At 40.4% G+C, this 20855-nt stretch overlaps 1 protein-coding gene across 2 annotated transcripts; it reads right to left on the bottom strand.

The window, feature by feature from the left end:
• Positions 1-239: 239 nt before the first annotated feature.
• On the bottom strand, positions 240-20745 carry appbp2 (amyloid beta precursor protein (cytoplasmic tail) binding protein 2). Of its 2 annotated transcripts, XM_039821270.1 has the most exons (15): positions 20548-20745; positions 20003-20101; positions 19692-19799; positions 9945-10033; positions 8677-8828; positions 7695-7818; positions 7212-7380; positions 6922-7011; positions 6697-6764; positions 6504-6609; positions 6250-6374; positions 5701-5786; positions 5237-5427; positions 4215-4380; positions 240-2794 (listed from the first exon to the last, which is right to left on the bottom strand). In XM_039821270.1, exons 5-15 carry the CDS (start codon positions 8795-8797, stop codon positions 2532-2534), a joined length of 1509 nt encoding a protein of 502 aa, XP_039677204.1. In that variant the 5' UTR covers positions 8798-8828; positions 9945-10033; positions 19692-19799; positions 20003-20101; positions 20548-20745; the 3' UTR covers positions 240-2531. The 2 variants fall into 2 exon arrangements, with proteins under 2 accessions (XP_039677204.1, XP_039677199.1); XM_039821265.1 differs by lacking the exons at positions 19692-19799; positions 20003-20101; positions 20548-20745 and adding an exon at positions 15003-15405.
• Positions 20746-20855: the final 110 nt, after the last annotated feature.

Below are 20855 nucleotides of genomic sequence, written 5' to 3'. Positions count from 1 at the left end.
AATTCATTTTAAAGCTGGACATTATTTTCGCATTTTCCACCAGTAAGAAAAATCTCATCAGTTAGTTCTCTACAGAGCAAATCACAGGAAATGTCAGTAGAAAAATGTAGACAGCGGTGCCATTACATTGATGGTTGATTTTTACACTGCAAAGTGCCTACTGTAAGTACATACTGTGTATTGGTCCCAATTTCGTATTTACATACTGTACATTTTTGTTTATGTTGTGCGTTCATGTAAACAGAATGGATATCTGCAGATATACAGTTTTTTTTTTAAACTCTCAAATGTCAATATTGGTATTACCCTTACAAGTCCACTACTGGTTTGGCTCTAGTCAAATACGGTTGGGAACCACTGCACTAGTGGTAAGCGAGATGCATTTTTTTCGGTAACTTGAGTGATCTGATCCTTTAAACGTGCTGCACGCGGACCAGCAGCTGACGCACCAGACTGACAGGAGTTATAACAAAGTGAGCATCACGGCATACGATTTTAAACAGACATGTTATCGGGTCAGGGTTATTTATCCCATTGGTTCATTATGATTAAAGCTCTATGGTGAAACAACTGATGGGATTTTGGACATAAATAGTCAGTATGATGGAAAAACATGGTCCAGTTAAAAAAAAAATAATAATAATATCTGGAACTTTGCATGAATGGAATATCTTGACAGGAAGGAGTGGAGAGGAAAGGCCAGATGCACAGGTAAACAGGCTGGCAACACATGCATGCATACACACATACACAATATTGGTCCCCAATGTAGTGCCCTTAAGGGTATTAATAGTTTATTTAGCACTTAGAAGTATGGGTCCGTCTACAGATAACTGCAAGCTGGTGTAAGGCTAGTAATCATCAGTGGAGCACTTGGGCACCCAGAGTTTTATCTGTGTATACTGACACACACATACACACTCACACATGAAGCCACGCCTTAAGATTAACAAATAAAGGGAGGCTTATAAGCGTCTGTACATTTAGCATCTTCCTCTTTTCCATCCTATCCAAGTCCCTTGTTTTAGAGTAATAGTGTTGAGCTGTTTCTTCAGAATTCATGGCTCACTCAGTAAGAAAAGCATACACAACGGGCTACATAAACATACTTTTGCATATTATAAATTATTGGCATTTTTAATTATCGTCAGTACTAAGGTTGAAAAAAAGAAATAAAATATACTGAAAAAAAAAAAAAAAAAAGACTTGTGAAGCCTTTTCTGTGTGTAACAATATACCCACTGGTTGAACACATTCCACTGTTTCTGTGTACTGTAATCTCTCTCCAACACGCAGTTCAAAACAGGACTTCTCTTATGGTGCTTTTCCATCGGCACTTTTAGCCGCTCCTGATTTGCATTTCCATTACTAGATTAAACACGGCGAGTCGCGCCCGAGATGGACCAACTCCAGCGTCGGGCCAAGGTGCTCCTCACCCACCATCAAGCGGGTTGCGGTGACGTCTCGCCGACCGCAGCCAACCCATTGCTGTGACACCCCCTCCCTCTCAAACAAGCACGTGTTGCAAGACTCAACTCACGTAAGTCTACTAATAACGGGGGACTTTTATTGTGAAGAACTCATAGGAAACGCCACTCCTTTGACCACTAGTCACAACCATGGATCAGCGCGCTGCGTTTAAACGTCATCGACTCAAGAAAAGCAGTTTAAGACACCTTCGAGCGGGTAGGCTTGTGTGTTTATAATGGAGACGCAAATCCCTGCTGTGCTGTCAAACTGAGCCAAGCCAGCACACGTGTATGGAAAAACACCATTAGGATCCACTTTCGTTTCTTTGCAAAGAAAAGAACCAAGAAAGCCTTCAATTGAAACTTAAATGTACAATCTGCTGTATTATTTTACTGTACAAGTGTCAAAAATATCTGACATTTTCCATCTCTGATCCCCCAAGTGATGATGGAGGATGTGGGTTAAAACAAGTTTATCACAGATGTGTGTGGGGTCCAGATACCGTCCTGTATATAGCCCTGGAGAACTTGGTTTTGATCTTGGATGAGTCTCGTGGCATTCAGAACTACACTGGTTCAAATACAAAAAGCAAAAAATCTCCAATTCCAAACTGAAAAGAAAAAAGGTGAGCGAGACAAGAGAAGAGAGAATTTGTCATCCTTACAGGATGATTGACGGATTTTTAAAAATTTCTTTTTTACTCCCTCCCCCCTCAAGTCGTGTGTCCCCTTTCTCTTGGAGAAATGCAACGGTCTGCTCTGTGGGGTGAAGCTGCATCCAGTCCGGAGTTGCATCTTGATGGTTTGAATGAATGTCGATGAGGTTTGAAAACGGTGTCTTCTCTACTTTTTTTTATTCCACAACTAAATGTGTGTGTATGTCTGTGTATGTACTGGCAGCTGCAGTGACTATAAAACCAACTGACTCGCCAGTGATGCTTGAATTGACTGTGCATTACTATTTAACTGTGTGCAACTGAAGCATCACATTTGGGCTTAGTATGTGTCCTCGCCAGGCTAAAGCCCATGTGTCTCTCTTCTTCTTTCTCTTCCCTCATAAAATCAGCCGAGACATGGGCGGGTGGGGCCCAGGCTCTGGGCCAATAGGAAGGCTTGTACCACCTCCTGGGTCTGCTGCGGTGTAGTGTTGACGTCCTCCAGGGCATCTGCCACCGCAAACTGCCGGTCCCTCAGCCGGTTCCAGTTAGACAGTACGTTGTGGTATTCAAACACCTTCTCGTAGTTCCCCACTGAGTTGTAGAGTTTGATTAGGCCTCGGTAGTCGTACTCCAGCCCACTGTAACCCTCTCCAAACAGCTTCTTACCTGTTAGGACACATCACAAACAATGTTTGTAATCATTCTAGAGCTGCAGCGATTAGTCGATTAATTAGTCAAATCGACCAAAAATGAATTGCCAGCTATTCTGATATTCGATTAGTCAATTTATAAGCTAAAATTTACAACATTCCATTATTTAAACTTGTCAAATGTGAGAATGTAATGCTTTTTCTTGTCTTACAATATAGTAAATTTATGTCTTTGGGGTTAGGACTGTTGGTCGGGACAAAACAATGTCAGGCTCTAAAATATAGGTTGACATTTTTCAATATTTTCTGATGTTTAGGCGATCAAGCGATTAATCAAGAAACGTATAAGCTCATAATCAATAAAGACAATAATGGCTTAATGCTGTCCTACAGTTTCTTTTACAATCATTGTTTATTTTTCTTTTGATATGTTTATGTTTATATATGCACCGTCCACCAAGGAAAATTCCTTGTGTTACTTACTTGGCAATACATCCTTTTCTGTAGGTGTTTTCTGATTCTACTAATTAGAATCTAATTAGGCTCCTAATGGCTAACTCAATGCCCCACCGTGGGCTACTAAGCCTTAGACAAACATTAAGTATTAGGGGCTCGTGTCAACATATGAGAGAAGCATATCAAATCAGTCTGACTCAGCTGGCAGCTTTGGCTCAGAATTTGGTTCATCTGCAGCTGCACTCCTGCGAGCAGACCAGAAAAATACATTTTTCTGGAGTCCATGAGAAATCCATCTCAATGTTGTTTTACCTGGTTTTACCTTGTTGTTTACCTGCCCAGGGACTACAGGTGGAAATTAGCAATTGTTTCAAATAAATCAATTTCCATTCCATTTCCATTCCAATAAAAAAAAATTATTTGCACAAAGCAAGCCAATCCACTTTTCCATGTTGATAAGAGCATTAAAATGAGAAAATATAATGGGACAAAAAGAAGTCAAGGGACATTTAAAATAGATAAAAATGTGCGATTAATTACGATTAATCGTGAGTTAACTATGACATTAATGCAATTAAAAAATGTTATCGTTTGACAGCACTAAAAAAAGATATAAAAAAGGGGAAAAGCCAAAAAGCATAATATGAGCACTTTAAACCAGGCTTTGTAGTATCTAGAAGCAACCATTTACTTTAACCAGGGTAACTATGGTGAATGGCTAACCTGCTCTGGAGCAGGTTCAGTTCATAGGATGGGATCAAAACATGCTACCAGCCTGCTTACTCAACAGCTCACTGGAAAAACTTATATATCATATGTACAGTACAGGATCCCGGCATGAACAAAAATACTCGATTTACAATAAAGTGAGTAAAGTAAGAACTGTTTTGTGTTGTTGTTGAAAACCAGACAAAGATAAAAAAAAAAAAAAAAAAAAGTAACAGCCAGCATGAGTGACCCATCCCATCCCTGTGTCTGACCGATAGCGATGGAGCGCAGGTAGAGCCTCTCTGCGTCTTCATACTGGTTCATGTCGTAGTTGTAGAGGGAGGCCAGGTGACCCACAGACAGAGCCACCTCGTAGTCCTCGTGGCCCAGAAGCTGCTCCTTGATCTGGATGGCTTTGATGTGCATCTCCTCTGCCTCCTGGTTACATCCGGACACCCGTAAAACCACAATAATTAATGAATTATTTTTAAACACATTTGGTTTCTTTTCCACAGTCATAGCTTAAATACCAATATGGAAAATGAAACAGGTTTTGATTACTTTAATCATTCCTTCTGTTCACACTGGCCATTAAAAGATAATTTTCTAAAAGCACTTTCAATGTAAGTGATGGGGGATAAAAAGCACAGTCCTTGTCCCATGCAAAATGGATGCCATGGGTTATTTTAAGCTAATTTCCCTTCTCAAAAATGTGCCAAATCAAGTGGCTAAGTGACAAAGTTCTTCCTAGTAAAAAAATTAAAACACTGCCTAGGAAACACAAAAAGGGAATTTTATACTACAGACTAACTTTGTTGCCTGGGAACCAGACAAATCTGCATGCTCATGTTTTATTTGCTCTGGCAGATGCATCTGGTCCTCCTCCGCTTTGGACAGATTTCCAGCGGCCTTAGACGTGCTGGGCCAATCACAACCGGTTGTCTCATATGGGGCATGTTTGAGACAAAGACCGTACAGAGGAGCGCTGTTTTAAAAAACAATCAAAGGCTGCAGCTGATGTGGAACTTTCTGTTTAGGCTGTTTTCATGTCAGGATTATACGAACTTGATGGTATATTTTCGCCAAAAGAACAGAAAAAAAAACATCAACAGCACTTAATGCTTTTCTTGAGAAGAAAGACGCGTGTTGTGTCGGTCGGATTTGGCAAATACCAGCTCATCTCTGTATCTTGTGTCTTTCATATGCCAAGACCCAACTGGAAACAAGCTCTGAGCTATTTTCACAATTAAACAAACAAAAACACATGCGCACACACACGCACACACACACACACCTTGAACTTCCTCATGGACTGGTAGAGTCGTCCTAAGTTGCCATAGTGTTTGGCTGTCTGGACGTTGAACTCTCCGAAGGCCTTCTTGGCCAGCTGCAGCGAGGAGAGGTGCAGGTCATGAGCCTCTTGAAGAAGGCGCTCTTCTGTCTCTTTATTGTGGCAGTCAATGGCAATTTCCTCCAGAATCAGAGCTGAAGGAAATAAAAGTATGATCAAGAACATATTAGACATCTGCCCAGGATTTGTCTGGATGACCTGGCTCAAAGGCATGACACAGTGGAGCCACAGTGACAGCGCCATGTCATTTCTTTGGTACCAAATGTGAAATATACCAGGTTTACTAGGATTTCCCAACACTTCACTGTTATTATGCTTGTTTTAAGATAGAGTGCATGCCTGATATTCCCCACCGTACCCTCCACACAGTGGGCTGAAGCCCAGTATCTCCAGGAAACTTGCCTTACCTTTGACTCTCTTGGAGGAAGCCAGCAGCAGATGGTCCTCAGGCAGAATGTGAGTTATGATGTCTATGGCACGTTCTGCGTGGAACCTGAGGGACAAACACAGCAGCTGACCCAAACATGCCATGCAACTCAGACTTGGCTGGAAACTGTATTCTATTCAGGATAAACACTTCCAAGAAAGCCAAGTGTTTCCCCTGAGGAAAGTTGTTGTGAAGCTCACATCTGGGTTAGAGAAGTCAAAGCATTACCCAAACTCGAAGAAGGGCCTTTGTATACAAGACGCGATGTTACTGGATCAGTTAGAAAACACAATCTTATCCTTGGCATCATCCATCATTGTGTCTAAATGATCAACGCTTTTTAATATATGAAATGGCACACATCCAAAGCATGCAGCCACATAACATATATATCCCAGTCCAGTGAGTAACGGAACAGGCACAGTATGAGTCATAGTCTTGTGCTACATCTACAAGGGAGCTCATGTCTAATGTAATTAACTGGCTGGTTTAGAAACAGTCACAAGTTTGTAAGATTCATTGTACTCACAGAGCGTTGTCAAATTTCCCGGAGCTATATTGGTGCACATATGAGGAGTAGGCCAGGTCTTCATGGGCTGTGGCAACGTGGATATTCTTCCCCCCGAACACAGACTGTCGGATGTCCAGCGCTGTCTGGAATTTGTAAAGAAATTTTTTTTTTTTATTTAATTTATATATAGATATTATGCCACACTGTTTTTTTATAATAAACTGAGGCAGAGAAAACATCTACACACTTCTGTTGCCAATCACTCTACTTACCTGGTAAATAGCAACTGATTGGCATATGTTGTCTACATTTAATAGGTAAAATCCATAATCTAGCAGCGTGTCGGAGTACTTGGGATGCTTGTGTCCAAAATGTTCTCTGCAAGACACAAAATACTGAATAAGAATTCATGATAACAGAATGAATACAAATTATTTGGGGTCTTTATAAGGAACAGCAGGTTACCTTGCTAAAAACACTGCATGTTTGATCAGCTGCTCTGCTTTTCTAAACTCTCTCTTCACAACGCAGGCCTGCAGCGGAGAGACAAGTCAAATTTCAGACAATGTCAGATCAAGGGATTTCCTTACAATGCACAACAGATTGCTCTTCTGTAGATACATTTTGCAAAGACACTGTACCCTCAATAATAACAATAATATCTTGTAATATAAACAAACAAAAGTTAACCTTTGAGGCTTGCCGGAGGACATCAACCACTACTTTGACAGGCAGCCCTGGAGTAATTTCCTTCATAGCTTCTATACACCACCGGTATGCCTGGAAAATGCAGGAAAAAAGATATGGGTTCCAACTTTAATCCATGTCCGTCTGGAGTATTTCTCAAAAACTCTGCAATGCTGTAAACCAGACTCACATTTAACAATTCAAATAAATAAAACTAAAAGCACTTGTCTTTATTGTCTATAATATATAAGAGATATAATATAATAATCCCATTAACTGGTGGTGACATATACCTCATCATAGTGGCTTTTGGCGAAGAGCAAGGCACAAAGTTCGCCGTACAGCGCTGCCTTGTTGGCCTGGTGGCCATGTTTGGCTAGTTTGTCCATGTAAGACTGAGCAAGCTTGAAGGTCTCCTCCCCCAGGTGGTACTTACAGTTGCCATTGCGGACATGAAGCAGCCTGTGCAGACAACAGAGGAAAACTTAGCACACAGTCGAATAACTTGGCACACACCTGCACGAATATATCGGCAATAGCCAGTTGTTGGAATGACGGTTGCCAGTTGGAAAACGTTAACGTACCGACCGACCCTTGTGTAATGACATGGGAATGACATGTCAAACTATGGAAGCCATTCTGTGGTTGCACCACTGAATAGGATAGAAATGAAGGAGATATTTTGAAAGTAAACTAATCTGCACAAAGGGTCTTGGGTCAAAGAATTCTCGGTAAATATAACCGTACACTGAATGCCAGCAGGTTTTGAGACTGACCTGACACAGCATTCCACAGCCCGGAAGCAGTGGAGGACTTCACTGTGGAGTGTGCACAGCTGCAGGCATGACAGAAACACTTTCTCTGCATCTCCATACCAGCCTGCATCAGACAAGAAGCCACCTAGAATAATAATAAAAATAAAAACATCAGATTAATCCAACTGGCTCCAAATGAGAGGAGATAAGATTCAGCATCACCGGTGGTAACTAGTGGTTTAAATATATTATCTTTATTAAATATATTACCCAAATGCTCTATTCAAAGCAAATCCAAGCAGAAAATCCCAATGCACAAGCAACACATCTTATGGTATCTTATCCCACAGGTATTTGTTAAAGGGAGAGCAAACATTAGGTCATGCAGCGTTACACGTGTTAAATGTAAAATAGCAAAAAGCTAATGTTTCTATACTGGGATCTCCTTATGGAACAACCTGTCCCTGCATTTTAAACAAAGCTTAAACAAAAGTTAAAGTGGCTTAGTGGGGAGTGTTTTGTGTGGGTTCACTTTTAAGGGAGGGAGTTTGAACCATGGGCATGGAGTTGCAAGAGGTAATTTTAAATGTTATTTTAAATTTCTTTGTTTCGATCTATTTGTATGTTTCCATGTAATCCATCGAGGAACACTTAACACATACGTGTTTTTAGTAATGCTTTTAAGTGCTATCGTGGATTTTTTGTCATGACACTTCTTTGATTTGTTGTGCTTTTAAATTGCTAATAAAAATCAAATCGTCACGGTAGTAATAAATGTGGTACGATGAGATTTGTTTTAAATCATCCAAATTACTATGGACTGCTGGCAATGATTCGGCCCATCTCTGATCCCTGATGTATTTTTCCTATGAGCTGAACCTATGACAACATCAGTGGAAGGAATGAATAGCCTCCACTTATTCACTCATTGTCTGATCGTTTGAGATAGTCTGTGAGATACAGTAACAGCCAGAGTGTCTGTGTGAAACCGTTCGTCCCCTACCCAGCACGAAGCCGAACTGGATGGCCTTCTCTTTGACGTGGGCATCAGACTCTGCGATGTAGGAGCAGCGGCGGCTGAAGGAGTTTGCCAGAACCGAGGCCACTTTCACTCCGTGGTCCATTAGCGCTTGAAAGCAGTGGTGCAGCAGGTGTCTGCCGTGGGTAGGACAAAGGAATAAACCATATCAGCGGAGGGCATAACTACAGTGTAAGATTCATATTTTGTTTGTTACATTGAAGCCTTCACTAATAAAAAAAAAAAAACACATCAGTGGTCTTAACAGACATTACACACATCTGGCATATCAATGCTGATGACTACTGCTATTGTATTCTCATTAAGCCCATCAATGAAGGTTGAAAGCAACAGATAACATTGTGTGTGAACATCAACAATACACTTTAACCTATAGGTTACTTTATTGTGCAATGTGCACAGGGCGTTACATTTCACCAAGCTCTTAAACAAGCGTTATATTTATCTACTTTCACAAATAGAATAATAACCCTTTGAATAGAAGCAGAGTGTGGTATGGAACTTACAATGGCTTTGTTAAACTGATGGAACTAACAACAAGAGGTGGGGGGCATACAAAGTACATCAGTCACAGGCGAGGAGCACTTAATTATATAAAAACTGCTTATTCAGATTAGGTCAAAACAGCAAATGAGGGATAGACTAGGCCGAATAAAACAGAAAGCTATCATGGCCAAAAGTCCAGTTCTGGACAATGGCTTCAGACTTTGTCTATAAAAGAAAAATAGTGAAAAATTTAAATTTCTCAGATGATGTCTTCAAATGTCTTGTTTCGTCCAACCAACAGTCCAAAATAAACGATAATTCTAATAAAAACATATTCAGCTTAATAACTTATAAGACAAAGAAAGGCATCAAATCCTGACAATTGAGAAGCTGGAACCAGGATAATTTTTTTCTGTTTTGTATTAGATAAAAAACAATTATTAAAATATTTGGGATTAATTATCTGTTGATGGACAGATCAATTAATTGACTATTTGTTGCAGCTCTATAATATACTACTATCTGACTTGTTCCATTAGATACATTTGGTAACAGTGGTTTTGGGAAGGTCCATACATCCAACCATATCCACGATTTAACGAATGCAGTTTTCAGCACATACAGCATAACTGCTCGGATCCATCTGTGTAACGGACTAGTCTCCAAAACCATTTTGTAATATAACTGATGGGTCAATGTGGATGGTGTGAGGTTTCAGGCAAAGCTTAGTCCCATCATATTCTTACCTTTTGTCTGAAGCCCGCAGTACTTTAGCAAACACCTCCAGCTCACAGAACTCTCCTCCCAGCTGGCAGAGCCGGCCCTGCTGGTAAAGCTGAGAGACACACAGAGGGAGGGATAAGGTCAGCGTGGAGACTTACTGACAATAATACTAATGTCAACGCTTCCATTCGAAGCACAATGACAAGTCTATAGGTAAGACCAAAGACTGTATATACAGATGGACGACGCATCTCTCTCTACTTCCTCCGACTGTGCAAAAGAGAAGGCAAAATCCAATACATCCTGATTAGGAATGCTGCCTTCTTGTAATTTTGGAGCCAAAGTCTACGCAGCAGTGATTGGGCGGTGGAGCCATATCATCCCTCCCATACACCTGCCCAACCAACGTGAGTAACTCACAGTGGTCAATCGTGACATTTCACCCCATTTTTATAGCATCAATTAAGTAATTAATAACAAACTAGATAAGAACTACCTAAAATGACATTATTATTATTATATATTTTTTTTACCTTATTCAGGGAAGGTTCACTGAGAGGAAGCCTCTCTTTTGCAGGAATGCCCTGATCACATTCACACAGTTAAACAGTCATAGCTGGAAGCTGCCCAGTACAACCACAGTCTGATCTGCTGGCCACTGAGCAGCTCCACTGGAGCGGTTGGGGTTAAGGGCCTTGCTCAAGGGCACCTCAGTGGTGGTAATGAGGGAGGGACAAGCACTGCACTTTCACTTTCCCCACCCAGACATTTTTATCTTGTCGGTCTGGGGATTGAACCAACGACCTCCCGTTCACAAGCTCACTTCTCTAACCTTCAGGCCACCACGTTTTTTTGTTTGGCCCGTGTCTATTCCGCTAACATGGAGCAGGGCGGGGTTTATGACCTATACTGCAGCCGGCCATCGGGCTATCGAGATGTTTTGGTTTCTCTTGAGAGGAAGTGTAAAGCCGTTCATCTTGATATACAGTCTATGGTAATAACTGATCGGAATAATAGCGTGCAAAGAGTGTCCCAGCGGAGAGGTACAGAATGTCCTATCTCTAACTACAATGGTGGAGTTTCTGTCCTACTTTAATCCTAGTCTCTATTATGGGTGTTTTAAGTCAGTGGTTCCCAACCTTTTTTCCTTGGCGCCCCACCTACTCATGTCTAAGAAAAGCTGAGCCCCTCTGAAACCAAAGTTGAGGTAACTCTCGGGATAGAGCCTTACTTTCTTTTTTGATAAAGAGGAGTTATCAGCATTGTTACGTTTCTCCGCCATGTTTCATTCATAAAATAGTGATGCCATGGTGGCTGGAAAAATGAGGATACAACAACCTATATAGTTTCCATACAGACTTTTGTATACATTATATATTCTAGTGTATTATCATAATTTGTTTAACATGTGCAAATATTATTTTTTTTACCTCAACCTCAAACCAGATAAAGACTTGCGACCCCCCTGTGATCTTTGCCGCCCCCCCTGGGGGTGCCCGGACCCCAGGTTGGGAACCACTGTTTTAAGTGATGCTTTAGAAAATGCTGTCTGCTGATCAGGAGCAACAATCGAAATGCACTGAACTGGAAGGTGTTATATTCAGTGGCTCCTTGAGGTGGGGTCTATAGGGGACACCACCAGTTTCAACTGCGTCTCTTCAACTGTAGTTATTGGGTGAAATCTCACTTAATGTCAGTGTGATGTGAGATTACATGTTGTGGGCATCTGCTTATGACAGTTGGTGGCAATTGAAGAAAATAAATGTTTCTATTGCTGAAATTACAACTCAATGAAACAAAGTTTTGAGTATAATTTACAGTGTGCCATTATTTTGTCATCATTGTATAGTAAATGAAGTTTGTACTCCATATTATGTTAACAGGTTTTTATTAACCACGCTTGTGGCATGGCTCTATGGATGACAAAGTCAGTTGGCCCTCCACTTTGGTCTAGAATGAAATATCACAACAACTATTGGATGGATTGCCATGATATTTTGTACAGACATTCATGGGACCCGAGGGTCAAGGCCTACTATCTTTGGTGATCCCCCAACTTTTTCTCTAGTGCCACCATGAGGTTGAAATTTGAAGTTCTGAGTGAAATATCTTGACAATTATTGGTTTATTACCAAATACATGCAAAAGTAAAGACACTCCCATCAGTCTCTCAGCAGTACTTAGCAAACATTAGCATGCTAACATGCATTATACCCGATAAACATTACCATGTTAGAATTTTCATGGTGAGCATTAGAATTTAAAGCACTGCAGTCCTTGTATGCTAACCCTACTGCTGACCTGGGGACAGCTTAGAAAGACATGTAATACTTTGGTGAAACATGGTGTCACCAGCTGCTTCATTTAAACTATCAATGGTGAGCGTAACCATTACTAGCACTATTTTTGTTGTTGTTGCCAAGTCTAATAAGTTATGTTTTTCAGTTTGTTTAGAAATGAAATGTGTCACATGCCACTTTTGTCTGGTGTATATTTTGTAACTTACTGCTCATTTAAAGCTGGATAATAACTTTGTCAACTTTAAGTGGAAACGCTAGAAATTAAGAGGTCAATGTTCACAGGTCAGGCTTCATAGCAAAGAGGCAGGCTAGCACTGTGATGTTAACACCTGAAGGTTCCTGGTACCCCTCTGTAGCCAGACAACCAACTTAAACAATTTTACAAAGTGGCTATTAAATTATGACTTTTCCACGTAATGACAGGACCATACTTTTTCCAGTAACTAATGCATATTTCGAATTTAGTTGGAGGAGTTTTATTCCACACTGACACGCAGTCTGGGAAATGTAATGTTGTCATTCTCATCAATAAAATCTACACTCTTTGCAGAGAATGAATGGCTGTTTAAGGATAAACTTCTAATGACCAGAGCCATGCCTACCATTGAGGACACAAAGGTAATTTGAACAGTTTAGCACTCTGGGGGGCACACTTTCCATTTTCCTCATCATCATCAGTGCTTTCACTGGGCCGTTACCCAGTAGTATGGCATACAAGTACTTTTGATTTTTATATTGGGTTACATCAATCATTAATGAATCCAGGTGCATACAATCACAGAAGAATCCCTCCTCCAACTATGTAAATAAGCGTGGAGAGGAGGCAAATTGTGATTCTGCCCTTCAGCAGTCTGAGAGGTGCAATACTTGATTCAATCAACTGTTGAAAATGTTTTTTCTTTTTTGCCATCACTGCCTGAAGCCAAGGATGGTGAATACTACCAACACAGGACAGTACCAATGGCATAAGTTGAGGAGGACAGTTTGATGCAAATTCTCATACACCTGTCCTAACAATAAAATAAGTGTGTTTTGGTGTTTGGTTAAGGAGGAATGTCTGTCCAACCACAGCTGCCAGTATCATAAATGAGCATATGGTTTATGACCATACAGCATATAGACCGGTAGAGTTATCCTGTGAAAAGATTATTGTCATTGAGTAGGTAACGTTATTTGTATAGCAGGCTAAAAGGGCTTTTGAAACAGTCAAATGTGAAAGGATATTTTTAAATGTATATATAAAAAACAACAAAAATATATGTATGATTGAATTTTTAATCATTCAAAGATAGTGTAATCAAAAGATGAATGACTTCAAAACACTAGTCCAGTTATAGTTTTTACATTGATTTCTTTTGTGTTATTTTAAACATTGTATCAGCCCAGAATTTCACAATCAGTATAACTAATTTAAGGAACAGCTGAAGCAAAGTCTTCAAGAACTAGCGTAACAGATAACAAAGGCTAAAGTGGGTCAAAAATAATGTTACCATTAATTTAAAGTTACATATAGAGCTGGGCAATATATGAAGCTGTCGTGCTGTCTTTTCCTGGTATTTGCCTTTACCTACTATGGCTGCCCGCCCTTGGTTGATAAGTCGAGTAATCAGTCGTTTTGGTCTAAAAGCTCGGACACACCAAACCGACGGCCGACCGTCGGCAGAAAAGACAGTCGGACTGATCATTCGGCTCCCGTCGGTCCAAAAAGTGCCTCGGAACACACCGAAGCAACGCCGACTTGAGTGTACGTTCTGCGAGTGCGCGATGCGTAATACGTCTCAATAACAGTGTGTTTCTGAAAACATTTTAAGTGAGAAATAGGCCATGCAGTTGCTGAATCTGTCTTCATTTCAGATCGACAAAGGTCAGTTTAAAAGATTTTCGTACGATTTTAAGAGGCGTTCGTCGCTCATCCCGCTCGTCTATTTCCAGGTTAGCACTCCACCAATCAGATTGATCATTGAGTCCGACTGCCCGCCCTCCGATTCAACATGTCAAATCGGCCAAAATGAAGGCCGACGGACACACTGAACAGACTCGAGTCACTGACCTCGCAGGACTGAGGATTATCGGTATCGGGTTGGTGTGTCAGGGCCTTAAGACTAGTAAGATTTCTGTAGTCGATTAGTAATTTGTTATGCTTTTTCCATGCTGTATGACTTTTTTCCAAGACACGTAAGCACATCACAAGATTAATAGTGGTGCTTTTGCACTTTTCTTTGTGGAGAAACTCAGTTTTACAGATGTGTCGATTAAATCAACTAATCCATTAACGTTAGTCGACAAAATGATATGAGTGTTAGTCGACTAAGAATGGCTTTAGTCGACGACAGCCTTATTACCCACTTAGTCATTATACCCACATTACTGATGATTATTTATCAAACATCTCATTGTGTAAATATTCTGTGAAAGCACCAATAGTCAACCCTATCGAGGTATCTGGTCAAAACTATCGTGATACTGAATTTTCTCCATATCGCCCAGCCCTAGACATGACAACATTGCCACAATTCATGTAACGTTACACGCTCACTTACGTATTAGCTAAATGCCCCGTTCATGGCTTCATTGTCAACAAACGTTCATCATACAACATATACATACTAGCTATATTGCATCTTCTAGGAAAATACCAGGCGGTGCAACGTAGTTGCAGTTTTTCATTTGCCTTCAAGAGCTTAGCAGCAATGTTAGCGGCTGATTAGCTACACAAACTGACAGTATGGTGGCTGTCAGATATAGCTACCTGATCCTCTTGACTGATCATTTTTAACGTACCTTATAATAGACATCGAACTGTATATTTTCTGGGAGCGACCGTATGTCCCTTCTTGATCGGCTGTAGTTGTCCACCACAGCCGAGATAGCTGTGTTGTACAGTGTTTCTGGGATCCATTCGAGCTCCACCGCAGCCATGTTGTTTTCCCTCTCCAAAAAAACCCCAGCAGCTACAGCCCTCCCCAACTCTTCCTACATTCGCTACCTAACTGCGATTAAACCACTTCCTCCGCGAGTCCTCATATAACATTCGCTTTAACGTGAGGCGACATATAACTACTATCGCCAATTTACCACTATAATTCTAAAACCGCTATTTAATTTGCATCTTTCTCCTTCATCACCAATTATTCGTCGACCCTACAGCAGTTCCGTGCCCCCGTCCCTACGCATACAGTCACTGGCGTTGACGCAGTGACGTAATTGTGCAATCGAAGCAAAAAAAATAAATAAAAACAGTCATGTAGCCTCGGATTTAGTAGATAAAACATACTAAACGTATAAGCAGAAAGGCACCCATACAAAATAAAAACATTAAGTTAAGCATGTCTTTATTTAAATATATGTAAAATTGTCCAGTTCTTTGGTTCCTAAAACTGGGAGTTTATGTGTAAAAAATAAATGGTTACAGCTGCAGGGGCGGAACCAGACGTTGTTAACATTCGGGGCTCAGCCCAAAACCTAGCGGGGTCTGGGGGCATGCTCCCATGGGCGTCAGCTTGGTTTGAAATGTGCTGGGGACAGAGACGCATTCCGAAGTACATTTCCAGAAGTGCTGGGTACAATGACGCTTTTTTTTCTCTCTTTCACGCAGCTCATGTTTTGAAAGACGCTGTCCTGTAGCTTACTAATGAATAAAAACGTGGTTTAATGTACGTAAACAATGATCACCAAATTTCTCTCTAATATTGCTCCTCATAACCACTGAAAACTGTCAAAAAAAATCGAACCCAAAGTCCAATTATTATGGACGTTATCTGACATTAAGCGTTTCTGCTTCACATTTTCAGCAGGGCAGCGGAGCAGCTGTGGGTTGACTTCCCACGGTTCTCATGGATTTTATAAGTCCTAACATGAGAACGCTTAAACATTTTTTAAGCATTTTTTAATATTAAAAAATATTTTAAAAATCAAAGGATGTTTATTTTTTAAATAAGCTTTGTGTTATGTGTAGGGGGAGTTAGCTGAGTTCATCAAAAGTGGTTTGACATGAATAAGTCAAAAGGTGAAGCTACATAATAGATTTATAGCATGTTTTTACATTACAAAAATATTTTAAAAATTAAAGGATGTTTTAAAAAAAAAAAAAGAAGCTTTGTGTTATGTGTAGGGGAGTTAGCGGAGTTCATCAGAAATATTTTGACATGAATAGGTTAAAATGGCAAGCTGCATAATAATCTGGTCTTGCCTACCTGTGTCAGTCATTGTTCCGGGGCCTGTTTCAGGAAGGAGTCGGTTTAACAAACTCTGTGAACTCTGAGATGATTTACCACTCTGCATTTTCGGTTCCAGAACAGCCAATTTGAGTGGATACTACAATTCACCATGGCAACACCACAAACTAATCTGTCGGCATATGTTACCCCTAGGGAACTGGAACTAGCCTACTCATGCACACATAGGCTATAGCTTTGAACTGGGTTTGGACAAACCCTGATTAAAAAGTACTAGATTTTATTTTATAGTCCTTACCTAGCTACAGCGCATGTGCAACTCCCAACAAAGATGGAACAGAAGTGAGATGTCTCAGTCTGTAGCTAAAACAGAGAGCTCAACACACAGGGGGAAAAGAGGAGCTGTAGCAATGTGCAGTACAACAACTATATATATATGGTGTTTTTTTTTTTTTATTAAACCATGTAAACCTATTCTGATATAACCTCTAAATACAACTATGAATCTGAAAATGAGTATAATATGAGCACTTTAATATCATGAGTATACTCTCTCCAACCTTTACACGTCCTGCCAAAATGAATGAATTGCAGTCCCAAAAACTATGATATTTGGCATTCACAAAACCACATTGTCTCCAGCAAGTTAAGTCCTCTCAAGTCCTTTTTTTTCTTCTGTTGAATACAAAAACGTATCACATTCTTCCAGCAATAATCTCTACACTTCAGTTGTTTGCCATTGGCTTGTGCATAAAGACTCTCATGCTTTCTCTATCAATGTTAAAATACATAATTGTTCCCATTTCTTCTTTCACATAATGCTGTAGAGATTGCTTTCTGGTTCAAAAATCCATTGTAGAAATAAATTCTGTTAGGCTTTGTGAGCCATAAGCTGAGTAAAATGCATTAATTTTGCCCTTCTTTTGTGTTTCTTCTTACCTACTTGATAAAGAAAAATTTACAAATGTCCCATTTGTAAAATAAAATCTTTTGTGATCTTCTTATCCAGTTATCTTGATTTGAAAATCTTGAAGTTCCCAATTAGTCATACTGGTCTCGAGTCTCGAGTATACGGGGTAAAATCAGTGTCCCATGCACACCATGTCAGAAACCTTTCTACAGTTTTTAGATTTAACCTTTTTATCACATCGTTCCATATTTTCAGATGGAGACTGGTCCAATGGGTTGTCCTCATTCTTATATTTTGAATTGGGGTATTGTCTGTCAGAACTCATACTCTTATTGGGCAGCCCTGTGATAGTCCCTCAGGCATGGCAGTGCTAAACCACCCTTTTTTCTTGGCAGCTGGAGAGTGTTATAGCTCCTCTTTGTTTTTTGCCCTGCCACAGGTACCTTGATATAAGTCTATCCCACTCCACAAATTGCTTATCGGGAATATCAACAGGCAAGGTTTTAAACAGATACAAAAGACTTGGTAATAAGTTCAATTTAGAGATTTAGGAGATAGCTGATGGGTCTGTCCAAATCTTTCGGCAGAAACACCCTGAGATATTTCATTGATTCTGCCTGCCATTAAAGCTTATAATCAGACTTTATGTAATCAGGAGGGTGTTATTATTATACCAGTGGTTCCCAAACTTTTTCACGTCAAGGACCCCTTTGTCTGGATCAGCGGGAGTACGTCGCCCCTTACCTTCCGCTCTCTGTGTGTTGGCATTCTTAAAATCTCTTCAACACGGGAAACAACAACAACATTTTAGCTTAGCAAGCTACATGCTCAAATGGCTAACTAACAGCTAGTCTATATCCTTGACGTTCCACTTCCGGGATTGCTCCGGTGCCGCCAGGGGCGTAGCACAAAATTCTGGGCCCTGTAGTAAGACATTTTCTATGGGCCCCTCCCCTGTTTTTCCTCCCAGTCGGACACCCCTGGGTGCCGCAGGAAATTCCGCTGGATGAGTGTATTTTCCATTTCCTTCCGCTTTCTTTGCATTGGAATTTGGTGGATTTATGAGTCGCTTGATGTCACCCATAGGAATAGAGTGGAGTGCGGCGTGAGAGAAGCGTCACACGGCCAGGTGGACCCCCCCCCCCCTCCCCGCAGACCCCTCTACGTCTACGCCAGACCCTATGCCGTAGCCTGACGTGCACCTCACGAAAAATGTAACTACACGTCGCAGCGACGCACGTTGCTTGGCCGTGGCTTGGTAGTGTAGCATTTCCTTACAACATGCCATCCCGTCCACACGTGAGGCAAACTGTAGTCCCTTCCATATACAACCAAACACGGATGTTGATGGAGCACGAGTTGTCAGCTGCACCCTCCGTTTCACTAACGACTGATGGTTGGACTTTGCGTGCTACGGAAAGCTATCTCACGGTGACTGCTCATTTTATTGACTTGAGTGGGAAATGAAAGCGTCAGTTCTACAGACAGCACACAAGCACTCCCCTAGCTGAGAAGCTACAGGAGGTCGTGGCAGAGCGGAAACTAGATATGCGCCTGTCGCACTCAACCCTTGTGTGTTGTTCATATTTTTGTTACACAGCCAATGTTCCTGGGTCTGGTGGACCCACCACATTATTAGGCTTGTAAATCAATACAGCCATAACAATTTATGTAAAATACTTAATAGATGTTTACTTTAGCTCAATTACCAATGATATATACATCATTCATGGTTCATATTTGCTATTTACCCCTGTGAGATCACATTTATGATCATAGTCATTTTTTGTGAGAAAATAAGGAAATTCAATTATTAAAAAAGGTAAAAAAAAATAGAAACAAGATTTTTGTGGTCTGCTGTGGTCTGGCAATGTGATACTAAGGACCCCTAAACTGACACAAATTAGACCATAGACCCCATTTAATACGATTTTGTCCCAGTGTCCCCTCAACCGATAGGACTTTTGCTTTTAGATGTTCATAAAGTGTATAAAACCTATGACCAAAATAGTCATAATTGCTGCTATTGTGTTACTTATGGATGGAATTATAGTAAAAATAAATGAGTCCCCTTTTTGCTGGGGACCCCCTGGAACCCCCTAAAGGTCCGGACCCCACTTTGAAAACCACTGGTCTAGACCTACTCTAACAGAAAAGCGTCCTGAGATATCTTCTGTTATGATTTGACACTAAAATAAAATTGATTTTTAATTGAATCGAATTTCTAGTCACTAAAATATAGTTTTTCATATTTTGTCCACCTCCATTTACCATATGTTTTAAAATATATTGGGGGGAAATTCATATATGTTTGCTGATATTTTAGTGACTACAAATTTTAGTACACAAATTCAGGTGGATTCAGGTGTTTTGCGGTTGATTTACCTTCAACTTAAACTATCGTACCGTGAACCCTGAAGCTGTACAGGCAGGTGTAGTCTATGTTTCCCCAATCTGTAGCTTCACATATCGGAAGACTCCTTTGGCTGGATTCTGGTAAGAGACAAGAGAGAGAAATGAATAAAGAGAGTCAGAGAGAGAAATGATGAAATCCACCTCTATAATACAGTTAGTTTGACTACCACCGTTTGCAGCCATTAACATGGGAAGGAAGAGCTTTCATTCTCAGAATAATCTCTACTTATTATCCTATAGCCTACATGTTCGTGAGAGCTACACTGTCATATCATACTCACAGGCAGTTTAAAGGTCTGAAATGCTGCGCCGTCTTCTTCATAAACCAGTATTCCCAAATTGGTTCCTTCCTCGTCAGTGGTAGAAAGGAGCATGCTTCCCTGGAGAAGAAAAAGAGATGAGCTAAGCCTTTTGTTGTACACTGTGTGAATAAAACTGACAAGTATGCTGGACATATCCAGTGGTGGAATGTAACTAATTACATTTACTCAAGTACTGTACTTAAGTACAAATGTTGAGGTACTTGTACTTTACTTGTTTACTTCTACTTCTACTCCACTACGTTTCAGAGAGAAATATTGTACTTTTGACTCCACTACATTCATCTGCACATCATCACAGCTTTAGTTACTAGTTACTTTACAAATTAAGATTTTTGCACACAAAACTCATGTAGTTTATCAAATCCGATGTTTTTATATAAGTGAAACTACCCATTAATATAACGGCCTACAAGTATATCTGAAATATTAGACGATTAAAACACAGAACTGTTGGGATCATTTCCTGTGTATAAATCCTGATAAAACAGATGAAGATGACTCACCTTGTGATTTATGCGCAAAGTGCGATGCCCCAAGGATCACCCATTAACACATACTGGTTGAGTAGCTCCACCTTCACCTGGAGCTTCTTTAGTCGCATCCCCATCATCAAATTTTGCCTGAGCATCTCCTCCCCCTCATTGATCGCTTTTAGTTGCATAATCTCGATGCCGGAATGTTGCTGGAATATCTCCATCTCCTGCTGGAGCTCTTTTACTTTCATTCTCATGTGTGTGTAATGACTGATTCCTGAGGTCACAAAGCACAAAGGTTAGAAATTAAGTTTAAGGATCTGGTCAAATTTAAGACT

The sequence above is a fragment of the Perca fluviatilis genome, chromosome 2 (assembly GCF_010015445.1).
Source record: "Perca fluviatilis chromosome 2, GENO_Pfluv_1.0, whole genome shotgun sequence".
NCBI lineage: Eukaryota > Metazoa > Chordata > Actinopteri > Perciformes > Percidae > Perca > Perca fluviatilis.
Note: the sequence above shows the minus strand (reverse complement) of the source record. Positions and strands in the feature narration are given on the sequence as shown.